We start from the raw sequence: 21,979 nt of genomic DNA on the forward strand, positions 1-21,979 counted from the left end.
CGTTTTTGTTGATTATATGGAAGTTCAAAATGAAAGTAATTAGAAGACAAAAAATAATTAATGATCTTTTTTTGGGGGTTTGCTTTTTACAGACAGGAGTGCCTCCTAATTAAGAATATGGATATTATGATACAATGAATGAATGTTATGTGTAACTAAATTAAGCTTATCCAAATTTCATCTATTTTTCTTGTCAAATAATATGATGATTCCACTTTACGATACGCAATTCCAAAATGGGTATATATTTTTGGACAAAAAGAAGATTCTATATTTGGTGTATACAGTATACCTTTCACTTCATGTCCAATAATTAGGCATACATATCTATGATACAATGCATGAAGCACAAATGAAATAAATTTAAATGCATGAACAATAACTAAATATTGTTTTGGGGACCCCGATGTTCTAAGAAAGTACAATTATCCCCCAAAGTTAACATCATGAATTTTAATTTAATTAAACCAATTGTTATAGTCATTTTTGCCATTTCACTTGAATTTATGTAAGAAATCTTTTTGTAAAAAGTTATTTAATTTGGCCTTTGGGGATGCACTCTAAGCAAATATAAATTAAAAATGATACACTAACTAATTATTACAGTGATTTATTTGTATATTCACTCTTTTCAGATGTCGATATTACTTTTAAAAAAAATTAAGATCAGATGGAGATAAATACAACAAAAAAATGACGATGATACGGAGAATTCCAATCTATCTAGGAGACAATTATATACATTAACCACTAGGAAAGTATCATTATTGGAATTACATGCATTGGAAATTAATCTAGCTAGTATAGTTATATATATATATTCTAAGATTACAATATAATACTAGCAACTAAAACAAGACTTGTCATATATTATATCACACATCTAAGTAGAATATTTTCTCTCAAAAATCAATAATTGTTCCACATTGTAGGATATCCCACCTCAGATAAAAAGCTAGTTTCAGAACTTCCTTCACCAAAGCTAGGTGAATTTCCTCCTTTTATATTTTGGGCAGGATTGATAATATTGTTGTTATTGCTATTATTACCTTCCATAATAATATTATTCTTGGTACTCAAATGACTTAAAACAGCTCTAATTACTTTGTTATTATCACACGTAGAGGATGTTGCAGTGGCATTTAGGTAATTTCCAATATCAGCTGGAAAACCACCGTATGCGGTAGATCCGATGGCGGTTGTGGCGGAGGGGAGGTGGTGGCTATGGGAAGTGAAAGTTTGGTTAGGGGTGAAAATGGAGAAGCAGGGCACTTGCTCATAATATAATTCATTCATATTCATATTATTGTTGTTAGGGTTTGTTTGGTCGAAAGTAATGTAAGGATCCATTAATGGTGGTAGAGATGAACAACTTATTGTATCGTTATCGTAGTATATATTGTTGCTTCCAATTTCTTGCTTTGTAGCAAGTAATTCCTTCTTCTTGTGAAATACTCGGCATAATACCCAATCCTCCTGTATCATTAAAAAAAGTTCAATTTTTATACGCTAATAATATAATATAATAATAATAATAATCAATGTACTATATACTACACTATTAACGTAAATGAATTAAACGAATTGAGAGAAAAAAGTTCCATATATATTAAATGAATTTTAATAATATCCATGATCACCAAGTAATTGATTCTTTTATGAGAAAAAAAATGTTTATTTTTCTGAAATAACGTGACGTGGTCAAGGACAAGGGGATTAGGTAATTAGGTTGTGTTGTTATCTAAATAAATAATAATTGAGAAATGGAATTTATTCTGATTAAACATAGATTACGAAAGAATCATGAGATATTTTTCTTATCATTGTAGCACTGATTAGTAACATATTATATCACAATAATTGTGCTAGATATGTCTCACAAAATTTGACATAATTTAATAATAGTATATGAATTGGTTTACAAATCTTTCAAGGATTTCAAGGAATCAAATTCATTAATCAAATTAGAACAATAATGTTCTATTGTATTTCCTAGCTACTACCTATTCTATATATAATTTCAATTAACGTTTAAAGTTTATACCTAGTCAAAAATATTCTTTTTTTTCCGTATTAGATATATCTCTATTGAGCAGAATAATTTCTCTATCTTCTAAACATAGAGATTAAATCTACATATATTCAACCTTCTTCAAATTTCACATAAGATTACACTATATTTATTATTATTACTATTATTATTGTATTTAGTGAATATGTAATTCCTAAAAGTGAAATGACTTAAGGTAGTAGTTGTAAGTTGGTCAACTACCAATACAGTTTTTAAAAGATAAAATAGTTCACATATTTGTCATAACTCATAAAACCATATTCTTAAAATGATAGAGGAAACTTCCAATGATGTTTACAGTTGAATATAAAATAAGATTCCAAGAAGAACTTAACCGCATTTATAGCGATTGGATTAATCAATTACTATATTATAAGTAGGCCAAGAGAAAAGGATAATTTAGATAATTAAGCCAAAAGTTCATTATCATGGGCCATAAATATATATGAACTGTCATTTATTATGTACAGCCACATACTTGTATTTTTCATAACGACAAATTAAATTCATGCTTATTTCACAATTTCTCAAATAATTTTTTTTTTTTAAATATGAATGGACAGTTCTCTCAATTGAAAACTACTTTTATCTACTTTATTTATTTTATAGTTTTTATGATATATTTTTTTTCATAATATAATAATTAATGAACTTTTTATGGACCTAAATGCTTCAATTCGTCATATTTATCGGCAAAAGTAATTGACAGTATGACCAAAGAAGAACTAGTTTACCTTTTTTTTACATATACAATTTTTTTGTTTAATATATATAGAATTTTATGCATGTATTATATGATATATATATATATATATAATATTCTCTAAGCATATATACTCCAAAGTAAATCAATTGCACATGTAAATGATATTTTATGAAAACTTACCAAAAAAAAAAATCTGTGGTTTATTAGTCGATGTTCTATTAGTATATATAAACATGTGCGTTCAAATATATAAATATTAAATTTAGAACTCAATTGGAGATGGTAGAGTACCTTGATAGAAGAAATTTGAGGACGAATGGGAAGTTCTAGGCGGAATTCATGCATAACCCAGTCACTTTTTCTTCCTTTTGGGGCTCTCCCTTGATAGAAAACTAGGGTTTTTCTCATTCCTACTAGACTTCCTTTTCTGATGATTGCACGATCTTTTCCGGTGGCTTTCCAGTAACCAGATACGGTGGCTCTGTTTGTTCGGAGCCCCGTCGCGTATTTTCGGTCACGTTGGCTGTAGAAGTACCACTCCTTCCCTCCAACACATGCCACTTCTGTAAATAATATATAACGTTATGATTAAGTAACTAATTTTAGCTTAGGTACTACACAATTCAATGGTAATAATAAAAGATATGATCTTTGTCTAAATGAGATGATTACATAGTTCAATATTGATTGATTGTTTCTAGAAAATCATAGTAAGTTTCGACGTGACATGCATCATAAGAAGATAGGATTGAGTAGCATAAGAAACAAATAATAAAAGGATGAGAAAATGAAAGGAAAAAGGAATATGTCAATTTCATAGTATTATTATCGAAAATTAAGAAGATGATGATAAAAAGGGAAGGGGACCTGTTTTATTTTTGAAAAAATAGCCTAAACTTTTATGCATGGGTTAAGTGCTAAAATCTCTATCCAAAAATGGAGATAATTAATTATTGGAGGGCCATATTTATGCAAATGGCTTAGGTAAAAGATGTTGATGGGGAAATTTGAAGTTCAAAGAACCTACATGTATAGTGCGTGTATATTACTGTTCCTTTGAAAATAGATATGTAAAAGAAAGAATTATATTCCTACAATAAAGGGATTAAATTGACCCCAAAAAATTACTAGCTAGGTGATCAATTTTTGCTCAATTAATTTCATTGGAGATATATTTGCTTATCTCCAAAATTTATCATAAATACCTCGATTAATTTCATTAGATATCTATTATCTTTATTTATATATGTATTGGAAAAATACAAATGTCAATCCACATTTTGATGTTTATAACGAGTTTATAGCTAGTGATTTTAAAAATTAAAATAAGTAAAATTTTATTGTACGTGTATAAGCGGAATCATACCCCACCATTAATGCAAAAGAATAAGTGAGAACACTATTGATCCTCCTGATCGATGGGTAGAGTATGAAAAAAAGAAGAGGAATGGAACCAAGTGTCTACTTTGTTATTGTATTCTCGACAAATGTTTCTTTAATATATTTAAAATATTTCTTAATATAAATATACGATCATACACAAAAGTAATTGAATTCTTGAAAATCCGCTTTTACCACCCCTAATCCATCTCTGAAGATACATATCCAATAAATTTAATCGAGATAGATATAAACTGATCGAGACACTCTTAATGGCAAAAGAAAAATCGAGGATGTCGACAAGATAGCTTTAAAATTAAACGGGGTAAAGTTATGACCAGAATTAATGGTACTTAAATTTTGTCTAAATTGGAGTATAAATGTACACGCGTGTGGTCGACACAAGTCACTTAAGAGATATATATGCCATGTTGTAAGTTAATTGATCAATATTTGCATTAATCTCTATCGCTTTCACCATCTTTTGGTTCAACACAATATGCCAATACTGTCAATTTCTACAAAAGTTAATTGAATGAGAAACCTTATGAGAACCATTAATTCGTATATATCTCATATATCATTCACATATACAAATACAACTCAAAGAGAATCATAAAAATAATTAATTTTGTAAATTTAATATAATTTTTTAGCGAGAAGTGTTTATTATTATTATGTGATGGTTAATTTCTTTTATTAAAAAAAGTAATAATAAAGCAGGAGGACCATGGTAATAAATGTTCTGTGGTTACTTATTTTGGAAAATATAAATTAAAGACTTTGGGTTATAGACAGGAAAGTCAAGCTATATTGTAGAAATACTTTGAGAGCGTTTAACATACGCAGTGTGAACAAACGAATAAGCATAAAGAAAATTAAAATTGGTAAGTGTTAATGCTAACGAAGAAGACAATTTTAATTATAAATTTTTTTTTTCTAATTAAGACTAATCACAATTATTATTAGCAGTGTATGATATTCTTATCCACGAAAAATAGAAACCAAAAAAATGAAAACTTTGGACCAATCCGTTAGCTAGCTATCACTTGATCCACAACCCAACTATGTGGCACGAACAAAAAATTCATATATATAAGCATAAAAGTGTGTGATCAATTAAAAGATGTGAATGAAATAAATTCGAATCTACGAAAAAATTATAAGATTCTGTAAAAGTAATTAGTATAAACGTACCAGGAATTTCCCATGGTTCAGATTTATTGAGGTCAACTTCTATGAGAAGAGGGTATTGTTGTTGATATTCGGATTGTTGATCAACTTTCTTCATTAAGTAATCACAAATAAGTTCTTCATCTCTTGGATGGAATCTAAATCCTGGTGGTAATTTGGATTCCACCATGCTCAAGCTGTTGTTGTTACTCATTTTGAAGAGAAATGAAAAGAAAGAGGAGATTTAAGTGTATCAAAGTCCAAGGGGAGGTGGTTGATAAAAATATTTCCCTATTAACATCACTAAAATGGTACTCTACTACATCTATATATAAGCACTAGTTATTATAGTCCCATGGCTAATTTCAATATTATTTTAAATTACGCTATTTTGAACTGAAATAAAATTTAATAAAAAATTTCTTTTTTGATCTATATAATCGTATTTAATAAAACTTACTGAAAAAGTTATATGTATTCATGTTGACTAGACACAAAATTTATAAAAAAAAATGAAAAGTTTTGGAATATATAAAATATAATAGAAATTATTTTGAATAAATTTATATATATCGTGATATTTTGGTTATTTGGTGGCTAGCTAATAAAAGTGTATCACAAAAATAAAAAGAGAATTTTAAAATTAAGATAATAGTGTAAAAAGCATCCAACAACGACCCTTGAGTTTAAGAAGACAAACTAATTTTATTTCTTAATATAGTACTTAAAATATTATGTGTCATATTTTTAGAATATAGTAAAAGGAAAAAGAATATGTCATATAAAAATAGTAGATTTTCGTGTTGAGGACCTATTATTTATTTCTCTTGAGTAGGTAATTAGTAGGAAAATACATTCTTTTGTTCATTTATTTTTTAATTTTCACTAAATAAAATCAAGTGGTTAATAAGTCAACCAATAATTCCGTGTAATATAAAAGTGAGATTTGTATGGTTTGAATTTCTAAGAGGATTCTTTTACCTCACGTATGATGATGACGTGGCTCACCAATGGTTGCCTACTTGCTGACGTGTCTTTCATAACTGAGTCATTGCTTACTTGTTCGGAACTTAGATCCATTCTTAGCCAATTGTAAATATAAACCAAAATGAGTGTGTGAAAAATAATGTATACTTAAATTTGTAACATTTTTATCCTGAGAAGGTAAATCGATTCTTTCAAATTAATGATTTATAAATATATTCTAACTTTTTTTTCTTTTTGCATATATATTACTTGTTGAATTCTCTTGACATAATTTATTTATGTATTAATTTTTGGCTGTTGTCATCGAATAAAGGTGTACTTATTATATTTCTTTTAAAACCACTTGCTAATAAATCAGTTTATGTTGAGAGAATAATCTTATAGGACTACTTGAAATGGTTCAGACAAGTTAGAAGTTGCCCTGAAGAAATTCTCTATTTTAAATCAGAAGACAGAATTTTCTAAGAAATCGTCAAAAAATATTGTAGAAAATTATGTCTTCTGTTGCTTCATCGTGGGATAGGTTTGGTGCACCATAGAGTGTATCAGTATCATTCATAGTTTCTTGTTCTTTAATCTCTGTTATTATTTGTTGTTGGTTTTATTTTATTATTGTTCATTTGTTATGTTTAATTTAGTATTATATCTTTCAAAATAATTTTTTTTAAATCTCACAAGTTATGAGATAGAAATAAAATCTGCATATTTTATATCTTTTTCAAATACACATATATAATATTTTTTATATATACATATACATAGCATTTTGATCATTATTATGATAGATCTTACACAAATAAATTCTACTTTATAAATTATAAATATCAAACACCAAACAACGGTAGATAAAGAGTTGGCACCGAACCAGATATTGGCCACCATCTGGAAATAGAGGTTTCTTTCAGATTACTATTAAAAAAGGCCCACCCATTGTACTTAACTGTTTTGTGGCGTGCCAATTGAAAGCATGACGTTTTTGGACTGACCTTTTTCGGCAACCATTAAGCACTTGGATTTGGAGCCCATTTCAATTTGAAAGTCCACATTTTATTGAGCGATTTTCGTATATAGCAAATATAAATTCATATTTGTATGCAACAAAGTTTACATAATTGCACTGCATAATAAATATATAAATGTATAATTCACAATACATATACAATTAAAGCGAATTGAATAAAATAAAGTGTGTAAAACGAGAAAAAGAAAGAAATTTGAACAGAAAATTGTATAAAACGAAATGTATAAATTATAAGTATATAAAACAATTATATATAATTTGAATGTGTATAAAATGTGAAAGAGAGAAACGCAAAAGAGACTTGGACAGGGAATATACAATTGAATCGAATTGTATAAAACGAGAAAGAGAGAAATTATATACAATTTGAATTTGTATAAAACGAAAAAGAGAGAAAGACAAAAGAAACTGATCAGAGGAGCATTTTTACTGTATAATTATAAGTGTATAAGACGAAAATATATATTTACACATGTGCATATACAATTTTTTCTCGCTTTATACAAATAGAAACGCAATTTATACATTTCGCTTCTGTTTGTATAAGTAAGAGAGGCGACGGTGGCGAGCGAGATTAGGGAGAGTGGTGAGCGAGATCTGGGAGAGAGGAACAAAAATATATGTATTTATACAATTTCCTCTGCTTTATACAAATATAAACAAATTTTATACACTTGTGTTTGTATAAAGTGAGAGGAAGCGAGCGAGAGATGGAGCAAGAGAAGAGAGTGGCGAGCGAGAGTTTGAGAGAAATAGGTGACTGACAAACAGTTTGTTACGGGACACAACTAAATCAAAAGGTGATTATATCAATAAATTTGACTTATTAATTTCCTATTTTATATACAATTTTCCCTTTTTTTATTTGGATCCAATTTTTCACCTTCAATAGTAAGTCCCCTTGCCATTGGCAATCTAAATTTGTCCACAATTGACTATCTTTTTCAAAAGAACAATAATGATTAATTTTGGGGGCCTCGAGATCACCAAAGTTTCACTTAAGAGTCAAAAGAAAGTACTCATATTCCATACTGATTGCCAAACTTTTTATTATATACTATCCAATAAGAGTGAAATTCCTTTCTTGTGGTAGATTCACACTCTTCTTTTGCTCGTGTGGAGAATGTCATTTTTTCCATGATTTTTCAACTCTTTTCTGGTCGATCAATTGATTTGGTAGCTTTTTATAAATTTAATTTTTTGTTTCATGTCTTAAAAGAGAGTTTTAGATTTGGTAGCTTTTTTATAAACTTATTTTGTTTCAAGTCATAGAAGAGAGTTTTACTTTTACGTATCCAAATAATGAAATGATATTCAAAAGATCTTTGTAGAGTTATTTTTTCTTCTATCCATTCTTAATAAGTAAGTGCGCACCCACATACACAGTAGTAGTACATTTGCTCAAAACTAGGGAGTAACGTTTATAACTAGATCATTGTAAAATGACAGATTGATAATGTTTTATCATGCTAGGTCACACAAACGAGTTAATTATCTACTATATATTTATATAAATTGACATTTTCCAATGAACAAATTTTTTCAACTCCTCTACGCTCTAGCTTCGCCCGCGACGCTCTGAATGCCCATATTAAATGTCTTGTATCGAGTGAATTATATAATGACACCATTTTTACGTATAAATAGGGACACACCGCATGAGATGAAAATGAAAAAAAATAAAAAGGTTTTCCAATAAATAAATAATTTCGACTACGTGACCGAAAAATTAACAAAGCAATCTAGTCAAAATTGCTATTGATAATTGAATACACTTGATTAGGAAATTTTTAATGATTGATATAAGAGGCAACTAAATCGTTTAACTTAAGAAAAAGAATTGAATTAATGGCCACACGTCAAAAGGGTCCCTTTGGCTAATAAGAGTGGGTGTATGTGTGTTTTGCAATAATAGCCACACTCTAAAGGTAATATAAAAGCAGAATATATTCCAAAAATACATCCAGAAAAGGAAAATATAAGAAGATAAGATAATGAAAATGATTGACCATCAATAAATTATGAGAAAGATAGCAATTGAAGACCATAGCACCCAATATTTAGATGGGTTTAATTTCAAAGCATTGTTGGTAATTATAAATATTTATACAATTGGATCAGTATACAAATAAATTACTTGATAAATTACTATCTTCATCTTAATTTAATTTATGTGTCATACCTACTTAAGACGATCTTTTAATTTACTTAAAATAATTTACTTTTCGAATTTTCATTTTTTTTCTTATTAAGACAATTTATAATTAAATAAATGTATATGACAATTACCAAGTATCTTTCTTTCTTTCTTGAACTCCATCCACATAGAATCAAATATGCCACATATAAGTTTTGACGAAAAAAATACTTTGTATCTTGAGGAAATTATAAAAGAAATTTTACATCAGGTGTGTAACTTAAATCCAATTTGGATATTCAAGAGATTTTGAATAAAGAAACATGTACAGATTTGGCACTCCCCTATTCATAACAGTAAGCGTTGCCTTAGTTTCAAAGATTATTATAGCAGCCACGCAATGATATTCTTACTTTATGATTGTAAAACATGAGCAATTATTGAATTACTTTATAATATAATCTATTTAATTTTTTAAATAAAGCTTGTGGTAGATATACTATGGCAAATTACTTATAGTAGTTAAATATTATAAATTTTAAATTCATAGTTCAATAAATACAATATGTTCACACCAATAATCAACAAATTTTGAATGCAAAGTTAATTTAGAGGACAACTAATAAAGTGAGAGACAATTTTGAGGCCTTCGATATCTCTCGAGGGTTTTATTTGCCTTGATTCAATAAATAGACGAATTTATAGGTCACAAGCTAGATATGTTATCACTTATGTGAACCTCCCATATATTCCGAATGAATTGGTTGATGTTGTTTCTCTCTGTATATTGTACTCTCATATTTATAGTGGATTGCTCATCTCCTTTGTGAACGTAGGTCGATTGACCGAACCACGTTAAATCTTTGTGTCTTTTGGTATATTTCTCGTTGTCTTCTTACTCGTGGTCTTTCGAAGTTTGCTTTGCTAGCTTCCGCATTTACACCTGCTTATTTCGATCCTAACAAGTGGTATTAGAGCCATTTAATGACAGAGTCAGGTTCAGTGGTTCGATAATCGATTATTGGACCAGGTTAGAAAGAGGTGTGTTCATCTTGACAGGTGTAGTTCTAGCCGCAATCTTTTTGACAGTAATGAAGATTTTGTTGGAGAAATTGTTTCAGAGAGGTTTTCTATGTTGAGACATAAATTTTACAAAGGAGATTAAGAAGAAGAGAAGCAAGTTGTTGAAGATTAAATGAAGAATGTGGAGAAATTTATTTTGTCAGAAATACAGGCCAAGGGGGAGGAGATTTGTTGGATTTTATTTACCATAATTTCTTAACATAAATAGGTTTTCCTTTTAGGGAAAAATTTTGGATTGACTAATCCTTTTTCTAGTAAGAAATGGGACTCTATAAGTAGAGACATGTTCCTTCTAACTTAATCAGCATTTCCAATGTAGTCTTAAAAGACTTTGAGAGTTTTGGTTAGAGGGAGAATTTGTGGGTCACTAGCTTGATAAGTTATCACTTGTGTGAACCTCCCATGTAATTTCGAATGAATTGGTTGAGGTCATATTTATAGTGGATTGCTCATCTCCTTTGTGAACGTAGATCGATTCACCGAACCACGTTAAATCTTTGTCTACTTTTTAATATATTTCTCGTTGTCTACACGTGATCTTTCGAGGTTTGCTTTGCTAACTTCCGCATTTATACCTGCTTATTTTCGGTCGTAACAACTTCTAAGTCTCATTTAGCTACTAGGACTCTATCATAATAACTTTGTTCATTATCTTTATTAATAACCTATATTTTCTTTCTTATATTCATTTTATGGTCAAAGTAATAGTTAGATTTATTTTGGTAGAAAGTTCTATTTAGAATAGTGTTGAATATGTCTTCGTCTTGAATTTTCTAGGAAAAGTCAAAAGATTTGTTCCTTTCTTTAAAAAAAAGTTGCTTATGAAACACTCAGCCTAAAAAAAAAATTAGATCATGGAAAAAGATAGCCATAAATATCCAAATCAAAGATTTTAAAACAAATAATTATAACAAAGCTTTTATTATTAGAGCCTAGTTAAACAATAAAATTCATTGCTAATTTTATTTAGTAATAGATTATAATGAATTATAAACAACATATGTTAGCCATGAAGTTCGTAGTCAATTTCATTTGTTGTGGTTAGATTATATCATATTAGAGACGTGGTTAATATCATAGATAAAATCTGCCTTTTATCTGTGAGAAATATTGTCATGCTATAATAGCTAAAAGTTAAAATGCTATATAAATTAATCATTCATCCTATACTGACAAAAGAAGATCTAAAAGTTCATATTAATTCAATAAAAGTTATCTATATCATGTTTATGGAAGAATGTCACTAAATATTTAAAGATATTTGATCGTCAACCTACTTATTCTTAACATAAACTAGAAACCCATAAACTTCAAATGAAAATTCATTAGAGCAATCCTACAAAGGGGGATGTAGAAAGAGTTGGTACTTAATTTCATTAAATTTTTTTAAGTATAAAGCCGCAATATTCAATAGTTTGATTCTAGATAGACTTCAAAAACAAATAACTGATAAGATTCAAGCCATTTTCATCCAGCCATGAGAGTTCAATTTATGACAATAAGTTTTAAAGTTCGGAAATGCAAGTTTTTGTATTTTATACCAAATTCCTTGAATACTTTCCTTTTGCTTTGATAGCAACTGATTGAGTAATCCTGTTTTTAATAGTAACCATGAGTATATCTTTCCTCCTAGTGGGAATTTCAATGTCATTCTTACTAATATCTGATTTGTTAATGAACTAACAACTGTACTAAACAACAAATATTTATTCAAACTTTCACGTGTGTTCACTCCAAAAATTGCCACCTGTTAGATCCCATTTTTCTCCATGTCTTAATCAAAAGTCTCCTGAGGTTAATGCTCCGACGGCGAGCAACTTTGGACCTTTGAATTCTACCCTCTAGAAAACTCTTACTATGAAGAATATTAATATTTAAATTGAGGTGGAGGTGACAAAATTTACTTCTTTTTATACAGAAGACCTCTTATATTGGTGCTTTTTAATTTTGAGTGTACACGAGATATGCCTTTAAATTTATATAAATTGAATAAATTAACACGCACGTCCTACTTCTACATGATATTATACGTGCATTTACTTGTTCAATTTTGTATTATCACGCTCAAAGTTGAACGACATATATATATATATATATATATCTCGCAAGCTGATTAAGCATAAGTCATACGTAAGGTGCAATTGTGAGTTCAACTGGTTTGAGGTTTTTTGGATAACAGTGTAGACGATATGTTTAAGCTGTTAACATACCAACTAATAAAAGAGACAATGGACTACCCTTACCCCAAGTTGAAGAATACACATAAAAATGCTAAGACTACCATTTTTACTTAAAGCAAGATAAGGAACTTGTTCTACCGTGTAAAGCTCAGTGGGAATATGTAAAAAATATTCTAGCCTCCATGGATTGAGGTTCGTTTCCTAATAATATTAGAAAATGGAAGGGAGGATTTGATAATGAGACAGAATTATTAGGTTTATAGATAAGTAAATACAATTAGGCCTGTCTCCATCATTCCAGTATCATTACACATACGCAAGTCCGGAAGACTCTGTGTGCATCAGTTCGGCAGAGCATTAACCAAAGGTTAAACATTGGTGTACTCAACTCAGTTTAAAATTACCACTTTTACACACGCATTACTTATTACGAGGGTCTATTGGAAATGGTCATTTTAATAGGAATATGGTCAGAGTACATCCCACCCTTCCCAGAGTCCCACTTATACTGCGTATGTTGTTGTTACACATACACATTAGTCCACAAAGGAGTTAAATTCCTCCTAACCAAAAGATATAAAAAGAATGTAAGGAGTTAGCAATGTACCTTCTGACATTTGCAAATCTGTACACTTCATACCACTCCCCAATATCAACAGAAAGTAGTACTCTTTAAAGATTTTGCAAGTCATTCTCTCCTGCAGGTAAACCTGCACTACATTCTATTTAGCAATGGTAATCATGATAAACAATGCACTTTATAGTTTGTTGCAACTAACTAAGCTTCTATTTCAGCCTTTACATAGACTAATCAACAGCACGATTACCATACACCACAATCCAGACACTTATGTAATAATAACATATAAATACAAGAACGAGTTATCTGCGAGGAACTTGAAATCACTCTAAGGAAGCAAGAATAACATAATATAAAATGTGTAATTAGCTTAAAGTTCATGTCATCACCTGTCATTTGTCTATTGTCCTTGAATACTTCATAGGACAGTGGACACAACCCTCCACAACTTATATATTAAAAAGGACAATTTCTCATGACATTACATCCCAAAGTGAATAAAGGACAATATCATAATCATAAGAACCCTGAGTAGTCAGAATGTGAAACCAACATTTAAATTAGCAATAGGTTGGATATATATTTCAATTGATAACCACATTCTCATTCTTGGGCTTGTCTTCTCACCTTGAGAAAAGACAGCAGTATATAAACTTGAGATCAAATGTGTAAAGAGACACCTTGCAAACCAAATATCATCTATAGATAAATAAATATAATACCATTTCACCACTAGAGCTTCATTTTTTGCTTGGACCATGTACAAAGCTAGGTCCTGGTTGCAAAATTTTTCCTGTTTCTTCTGTTCTTCTTTTTCTGGTTAAAAAGACATCTGTAATAATATAGCTTGTTCCTGGTCGCAAATTGCTTCCTTTCTTCTGACATTTTTTCTCTTGGTTAAGGAAGATTTATTAAAAAAAGGATAACACAGAAGCGGTCAAAATATCTGAGAACAAATCATAGCAACACAGTATGTTGAATCACATTTTTAGAGACTGTAGAAAATTTTCTACTTTCTAATTTTCCTAGCTATGATAGCCATATTCCTCGGAGATAACACAGGATTAAAAATAGGTAAGAGGCTTGCCTCCAGATCACTGCCATACTCCTGGAGGAGCAACAATCGGTCAAGCAGTATAAGAGTTTCCAAAACGGGGCCCAGGGCAGCACGAAGAGACCAATAAGGTCCTATTAACTCCTGCGGAACGTTAATTACTTTTATCAGAGTAAGAAAGATTCTTGTTCCTTTTAAGGAATCTTTTTGGTTATTTATCAGGCCCCAAAAAGAATATAAGAAATAACAGACATCTTTACTTTCTCGAGAACAAAACCACCAAGGATCACACATAGACATATTTTGAGCTAGTTAGGACTGGTAAGTTCAACTCATGAGAATCTGAAAGTACAATAATGCTGTACATAATGTACAACCACCAGATCTCCATTCCTAAGTGAAAGCTATTACATCGACTAATAAACAACAAGGCTCCAATATTGTGGTACTTCAACTTAATTAAGATATTTTTGACCTTTTAAAATCACGTCAATCAAATTGATGCTGAGAAGAAATAGTTGACCATTTAAAAATCATCCAACTATCCACAAGAGGTTTTTGCCAATGACTTGCAGTTTGAGCAAACTGGACACCTCTTCATTAAAGTAACGGGTCAAATCTTGGCCAGCCGATAAGCAAAGGAAAACAGAACTAATATACTGTCTTGTAATTTGTTTTAAAAAGGTAAAGGAAAGAGAACAAGGTTTCTGAAATTGCATTTGCATTTGATTTACCGCTAACAGTTTTTAAAGTACAGCTAGACTGTATTGGGTTTCTTCATGTTGTAGTTTTCAAGTACAGAAGACAACTAGTAATGCTCCAAGGAAATTAAAAGTAATAATGTCATGAAAGATCTTCTACTTACAGCGTATGATTCAGACTCCCTCCAGATTGCACTGTAAGCTGTATCCGCCAAATGAGGGAGATGTAAACGACCTAACCCAGACTCGCAAAATTTTGCAAATAGTGAGCATCTGTCCACAGCGTTAGACTCGCTATTAGAACTCTGAATAGAAGAGTATTCATGAAGAAACGCCACACTCTCCCGTGGTTCACCTGCATAGAAAGCACTTAAGAGCTTATTTTCTTAATAGGTAGCCTTCATAAAGCTTCGAAATTTGGGTGTATACAGTCACTTGTGTTATTTCAATTGTTTAGGCGACCGATGTTGTGTTTAAATTTTTAAAAAAATGTTCATGGAATGTCAGTTGCATCCTTCCAGTTTTGGGGCGTGACAATAAGATATGTACAGCATAAAATGATGAAATCTACAACTTACAAGGCTGGTCAAAATTATATGATATATCTTAAGAATAAGCATTTGACAGAAGTTATAATGAATACTAGATATACCTTGAAACCCAATTAAGTTTATCAATGGTATCTATCCTTCACAATACTCACCAGATTCTGACGACCCCCCATGATGCAAATTGGATTCCAGGATCCTTTGATTCTGTTGGCGCCGTAAGGCTTTCCCCTGACGCCCTATTGTAGGGCTTTCTAGCAATATGCTAGGATAATGTCTGAAGAGAAACTTCACAATAACTGCAGGTTAGTGGGCTATCGCTACTATTGGCAAAATGTTTCAACGGAAGGACTCGTAGATAAGCCCAATGAAACTATAAATTGTAGACCAAAATGAACAGCACGTACAATCTGGAAGGCAGCACGGAATGCATGCAACTCAAAGTTGTGAAGCCCTGCGTTCTCACCCAAGCCCCTCCATCTATCAGCACTCTGTTAAAGCAACTCAAGGTCAGATACAATGAAAAGGTGAACAGCTTTCGAGATGCAATAAATTTGGATGTTATTTCAAGCAAGTTCTACCAGCAAGGGTCAACAAAGAATAGTATAATACTTATCTACCTGACAAGCTAGATCACGAGCACTTTTTGCAAGTATTACTCCAGCAGATTTAACACCTTGGCTTACAGGAAAACCACAACAAGAATCCGCTTCGCAAATGGCTTCCTCAGAAAGCAAATTATAACAGCAACCGACGCTAATCACCGCCTTAGCTTTGTCACATTCCAAGAATGTCCTTAAATTATAAGAAATATTGAGTCAACTGTGCATCACACAAATATCAAATTGGGAGGGACTATCATAATTCATAACCTAAAACGATTCTGTAAAGCAAACTAAGATAAGAATAAGCCAATTAGTAATAATTGAACCATAAAGTGGAGGCCTGAACTTATTCCAATTGGTATTTTAAGGTCTTAGAATGACAAAAGGAGAATAATAGACATGGAATATCCGTCTTTTTGGACTAGTGTTTCATGTACTAAAGAACGCAAGTCGGACTTCACTAATCAGTCAGACAAATGGAGTAGTCCATGAATATGTATGGTCATCCTAGCACCCTTTAGTTATTGTTTTAGGTCAGCACCACCTCATGAGACTTAGGAAGGAGCACAATATACAATATGGTACCCACCTCAACATTGTCACCGAGAGGTCTCCACAGGCATGAAGTCCAGCAATAACTAATGTAGAATCACTACAAGACCGAGAATGTGGTATATCCTCAGCAAATCGAGATGGCTGAGAGACTGAACTTCTATTGCCCATATGTTGATTCCCTGCATGATCCTTCTCTATTAGGGAGTTACTCAAGGCCTTCAGTGTATCAGTAGACAGCACTCGGCATGTAACTGTCTTTGGCACACTAAGCTCTCTCGGTTCAGAGCTGGAAAAAAAGGGAAATGGATTACGGAAAAGCATTCTGAAAGAGGAACACATCCAATAACATGACACAAACTACTGATCCTAACTAAGTGTAACTATAAATCAGATTGATGTAGAGCATTGACACAGAAGCATAGTTTGGTCAACTGGACAATGAATACTGCCAAATTTCTGCAACAAATCAGCTTTTCTCAAACACCCCAACCAGTGTACCTAATAAAACGTATTTCATGTGCGCACATTAATTTCTTTGGATAAACTAAGACAGTATTGCTTGTTAGTCTTAACCTATGTATTTCGTTTGTCTGAAAATAAGGTAGGCGGAGATTACTGCCCACCACTGTTATTTATTGTGTAACGTTTATCAGATTATTTCCCTCTGTGAGAGAAGGAAGAAGTTTTTCTTTCTCCAAACTTCTTAGAAGATAAACTTCCTCTATAGTCCTAAAGTTTATAACTCAAGTTGCAGCAGTTAAAAATTTATTTCCCTCTGTGAGAGAAGCAAGAAGTTTTTCTTTCTCTCAACTTCTTAGAAGATAAACTTCCTCTATAGTCCTAAAGTTTCAATTCACAGCCAAGATTTTAAGACCACTTTTTAGGTGTAAAGATTTCATTAGCATAAGGAATATGTGCTGCATATATATGATAATTTCAACAAATACGCGTTCTGAGACTCTACCTACCAATTTTTACGCATCTTAGCTGCATAGTGTTTCCTGATTCGCTCTGCACGTGCATCAGTAATCTTGCCATGATGTGAACAAGCATCAATAGCAATTACCGAAAGCTGGTAGTCAAAAGCAAGCACTTGTGCAAGATAACCCTGCACCACATGTACAGTCTAAGTAGATGCAGTTGGCATGAAACCAGATAACCCAGATGATTATTTCTCCGCACAAACGAGTACTAGAATTTATTTTTTTTTAGTAAGGCTTGGATCCAGTAGATGCTGAAAATTACATCAGTGGAAAACAGGTTAGCACAATCAACCTTCCTGATGAATTCTAAGGAATAACAAAGTCAAAATATTCATTGAAACTATTGGTAAGAAGGTTACTCCAGTAGAAAAGGTTCACAAGGCCTTTTCAGTGACCTGAACACGTTCGTTCTTATTACAACTTTAATTCTGTTTTGTACAATATTTGAATGAGATGAGCTTATATGGAGCGGCATGAAGAGTGAAAATTCTACCTGACCCAAACTTTCTTGGGATTGTGGCATAAATGTTATTGCAATTAGAATTACTAGAAAAATTATTGGATTTTTCTTTCAACACTATCAGGAGTAATTGCACCTTAAGTCTGTCCGACGATCAATTTAATAAACCAACATGGAATTACTACAGCAACATACCCAGAATCTTATCCTTACCTTTGTGGGTAGAAACCCAACACGGAATTGATGCAAAAAATATTAACTAGCACCATCTACAAACTCGAATAGAAGTCCTTGGTCATGTAGAGTCTATACCTATGTATTGAGTCATTCTATCAAATTAAGATAAAATAATAATTAATTTATAATCCTAATATGCAAACATAGATACACACTTATATGTATCAACACTAAAAGAGGCAAAATATCTGAATTGCATAGGAACAAGCTTGATAGTTGTACAAAAGCAGAAGTAGACACACCTGTCCAGCACCAACATCAACAATTGTTCGGGCACCAACTTGCTTTGCGACTAAGCTGACCAGAGCAGAAAGTACTTCCACCTGCTTAGACAGTATTTACCATTCTATCGTTCAGGTTAAGAAAATTGAACCCATACACGGAACCTGCATTAGTTGGTTTTCTGAACCTAAGCTCAATGTAGAAATTATTTTTTTTTTTAAAAACACTCGTATATCTTTGATCCATTTTGTTAAAACTTCTGAAAATTTATTACATTCTTTCATTCAGGTTGAGAAAACAAAATGAACACTGAAACGGATACTTAGAGCAGCACATAGCTAGAAAATTCAATGTTAGAAAAAAACTCCAGCATCACATAGCTAAAGGCTAATATTAATAGCTTGATGGTAAAAAAAAAAGAAGAAGCTTTCGCAAATGACCTGATATCAGCAGGTGGTGCACACAAAAGACTCAAAGCAAAGAATAAAACACTGTTCCACAGATTTGTAGCCAACCAATTGAGCACAAAGATAGGAGTGTAAGAGGACTAAGCTACTTTCATGCCTTACTTCATGCTTTTTCTTATGATTCATGCCTTGAGCTAAAACATTACTTAGTGAAGCTATGTGCATTCCTGAAAATTCCTGCAAGCAAACAGAAGAAGAAGTGAAATTCAATTCCTGACTCCCTTGTGAAATGTTAGTCTAGTTATACAGATATCATAACCCAGATGCCACAGCAACAAACCAGAAGAAATGCCACCAGTAAAGAAAGCTATGTGTACAAAACTTCAAATATGGGAAAAGCATGAGTAAGAACAATGGCATTCGAGAAGTCGAAAATCTCTAATGGTAAATCTATAACTACCATGTATCACAAATTTAAGAAAAGAATGATAATAAAAATAAATATACCTGAAAATCAGCCTGTTCACGTGAAAGACAAAGAGACCTCAGAGTAAGTATGAAGTCTTTAAGTGAGCCAGGCCAGTGATCCTAACAACACAAATAAACAAAGTCAATTAACAAAGAAATAGGTCATCTTACTGCTATAGATACTATAGTTGGGAGACAATAAAGTACTTGTTTCCTCTCATTTTTTTTCCTTTTAGTTCTGGATAGGTGACATTAAACTCAAGTATTGAAATTCTTGTTATTTAAAACCATACAGCAAAAGGAATAGATACCATAAATATGGTTATATTTATCCAAATTACATTTGCTATAATTAGTGGCCAATCAAGCCAATGGAACTTTGCTATTCGTTGAACTTGTCATATTCAAAGATAAGCTCACATCGTAGTATTGAGCAGTGAAACTATGTGCTACTGCTTGACCCTGTACAAGTAATTCAACACAAAAAATGTGAAATTCTTCTTCCTGAAAAGCAAAGCAGCAAATGAACCTCCTAGTAACTCTACACTTCCGATAACTCAAACTAACCAAACAAATTCGAACTAGAAATGATCCAAGTACACATGAACTCAACAATATCAAGTTTAAAGCAAAAAACATATGTGCTTATATCTACCTGAACCACACCAGAAGGAATCCGGAGAAGATTTTCAACCGACTCCTTCTGTAAACAATCCATCCATTCTTTATCCACAGCTTCCCATAGTCTATCCTGCATATACTCGCAAACAATTTCCAAGTTTACACATGAAATAGCAGCAGAGTGCAATATGCAAAGCATAAACAGTAGCAAAAATAGATCAATTAAATCTTATGTAAACTGAATAGAAGGTGAAGACCTTGAAAAAGTTGACGACATGAGCATCTATAAAATAACGATAAGGTGCAATGAAGTTGATAATTGCATGGATCCATTCTAGGGTTTCACTGGCAGTGTTGCAAGAATACTTGAACTCTTCAGCCATGGAGGGAAGATTTGCACTAACAGAGAACAAGGTGAAAAACAACTTAAATGTAATAAAATATGCATTTCCATAAGTATCAAGCAACTGAGAAGTGACATAGACAGTCTAACAATGCAATATGCTAACCACTACTCCAAAACAGAATGTATACTCATTAACCATTGTTTTGTCGATTCTGGGTTTTACCGTTGCTAGCTTCTTTGTGGAAGAAGAGAATTGGGCTGAAATGGTCGTAATTATGTTCAAGTGTAGGAGATGCAATAAAAGGCCGGGTCCTATCAGCGCAAATATTTTGAATTGGGCTTCGATGGTATTGTGTGGCCATTTGGATCTGAATTATTACAAGTATGGGTCATTACACCATTTGTTTTGTAGGTAAAAATAGTTGAAATTTTAATAATTTTTTGAATAAGAAGAAATAGTACTCGAAATTTCATCACACAAGTTCAGAGTTTGAAAAATGTTTTTTTAAGGGAAACTCTAGTATTGAAGTTTGAAATTTTTACAAGTGTAATTCCAGCATACATTTTGTGAAAATCCAACAAAATATGATGATTTTTTACCTGTGACATGGACTAACTAGACATGTTTCAACTACTACTCATCGCTTGTTTCAACTACTCCTTCAATCTTAATTAACATTAAAGCGCTTTATAATAAAAATTGAAATAGGAAACTTAGGGATAAGAATTAAGGAAGGAATATCTATCTTACCATCAAACAATTGTTGATGATACACATTGGGTAATACCCTATGGTTAGGATTATGAAGAACCAAATAAAGGAAAAGCAAAGAAGTGAGAGTGTTGCACAACAAAGAGACATAAGAGTACTTTCAAGTTACAACTCATAATAGCACGCTAGAAATTGCAACAGTAGGGAAAAGAGAAACAGATCAGATAAATTTAGGCAGCTTTAATTTCCCCACTACAAAATTATAGTATATTATGTATAAAAGTTCTCAATCGTTATCTACTTTTCCTTTTCTCTTTTTTTTTTTCTTCAACAACTATAGCTAATTCACTGTTTACTCAACTTCTAAAATTGTACATCTCTCTGTTTCCTTTTCTTATTAAATTTTAAATCAAGAGAGCAATATTTTTCTATTTGACTAGTCAGTCTCGTACAGTTTTTACGAAAATGCTTTTTGTATATAACATTAAAGGTTATTTATAATTCTACACACCATACATACTATGCCACACAAGTAATATTAATTAACAAAGTCTTCCTGTTGAATTAAGGCAAAACTAGCACAGTGAAATCAAATTTGAAACTGTTGTTTGTTCACTCTTCACTATTAATTGTTGTTTTTAGTATAGAAGTACTGTTAGCAACAGCAATTTGTCGTTTACAAGTAGAATACCTTGCTTTTCATATTCATTTATTTACTATTGCATGTGGATGTGACCACTCA

General features: G+C 31.5%; 2 protein-coding genes across 8 annotated transcripts; both read right to left on the reverse strand.

Annotated features, from left to right (window-relative positions):
* Positions 1-703: 703 nt before the first annotated feature.
* Positions 704-6,068, reverse strand: LOC101261342 (NAC domain-containing protein 21/22). 2 transcript variants are annotated; one of them, XM_004243945.4, is made up of 3 exons: positions 5,355-6,068; positions 3,069-3,340; positions 704-1,476 (listed from the first exon to the last, which is right to left on the reverse strand). In XM_004243945.4, exons 1-3 carry the CDS (start codon positions 5,542-5,544, stop codon positions 910-912), a joined length of 1,029 nt encoding a protein of 342 aa, XP_004243993.1. In that variant the 5' UTR covers positions 5,545-6,068; the 3' UTR covers positions 704-909. The 2 variants fall into 2 exon arrangements, with proteins under 2 accessions (XP_004243993.1, XP_019070196.1); XM_019214651.3 differs by lacking the exon at positions 5,355-6,068 and adding an exon at positions 3,645-4,082.
* Positions 6,069-13,661: 7,593 nt separating this feature from the next.
* Positions 13,662-20,895, reverse strand: LOC101261046 (uncharacterized). Of its 6 annotated transcripts, none has more exons than XM_010325913.4 (13): positions 20,749-20,878; positions 20,437-20,578; positions 20,214-20,309; positions 19,598-19,678; positions 19,253-19,327; positions 18,704-18,784; positions 17,750-17,889; positions 16,816-17,067; positions 16,242-16,416; positions 16,029-16,112; positions 15,777-15,909; positions 15,238-15,428; positions 13,662-14,516 (listed from the first exon to the last, which is right to left on the reverse strand). In XM_010325913.4, the coding sequence occupies exons 2-13, from the start codon at positions 20,560-20,562 to the stop codon at positions 14,328-14,330; spliced, it is 1,623 nt and encodes a 540-aa protein (XP_010324215.3). In that variant the 5' UTR covers positions 20,563-20,578; positions 20,749-20,878; the 3' UTR covers positions 13,662-14,327. The 6 variants fall into 6 exon arrangements, 5 of the variants coding, with proteins under 5 accessions (XP_010324215.3, XP_004243992.3, XP_069143698.1 ...); XM_004243944.5 differs by having other exon boundaries at positions 20,689-20,790; XM_069287597.1 differs by having other exon boundaries at positions 20,722-20,759.
* Between the last annotated feature and the right edge of the window lie 1,084 nt (positions 20,896-21,979).

Source organism: Solanum lycopersicum, chromosome 7 (assembly GCF_036512215.1).
Source record: "Solanum lycopersicum chromosome 7, SLM_r2.1".
Taxonomy (NCBI): Eukaryota; Viridiplantae; Streptophyta; class Magnoliopsida; order Solanales; family Solanaceae; genus Solanum; species Solanum lycopersicum.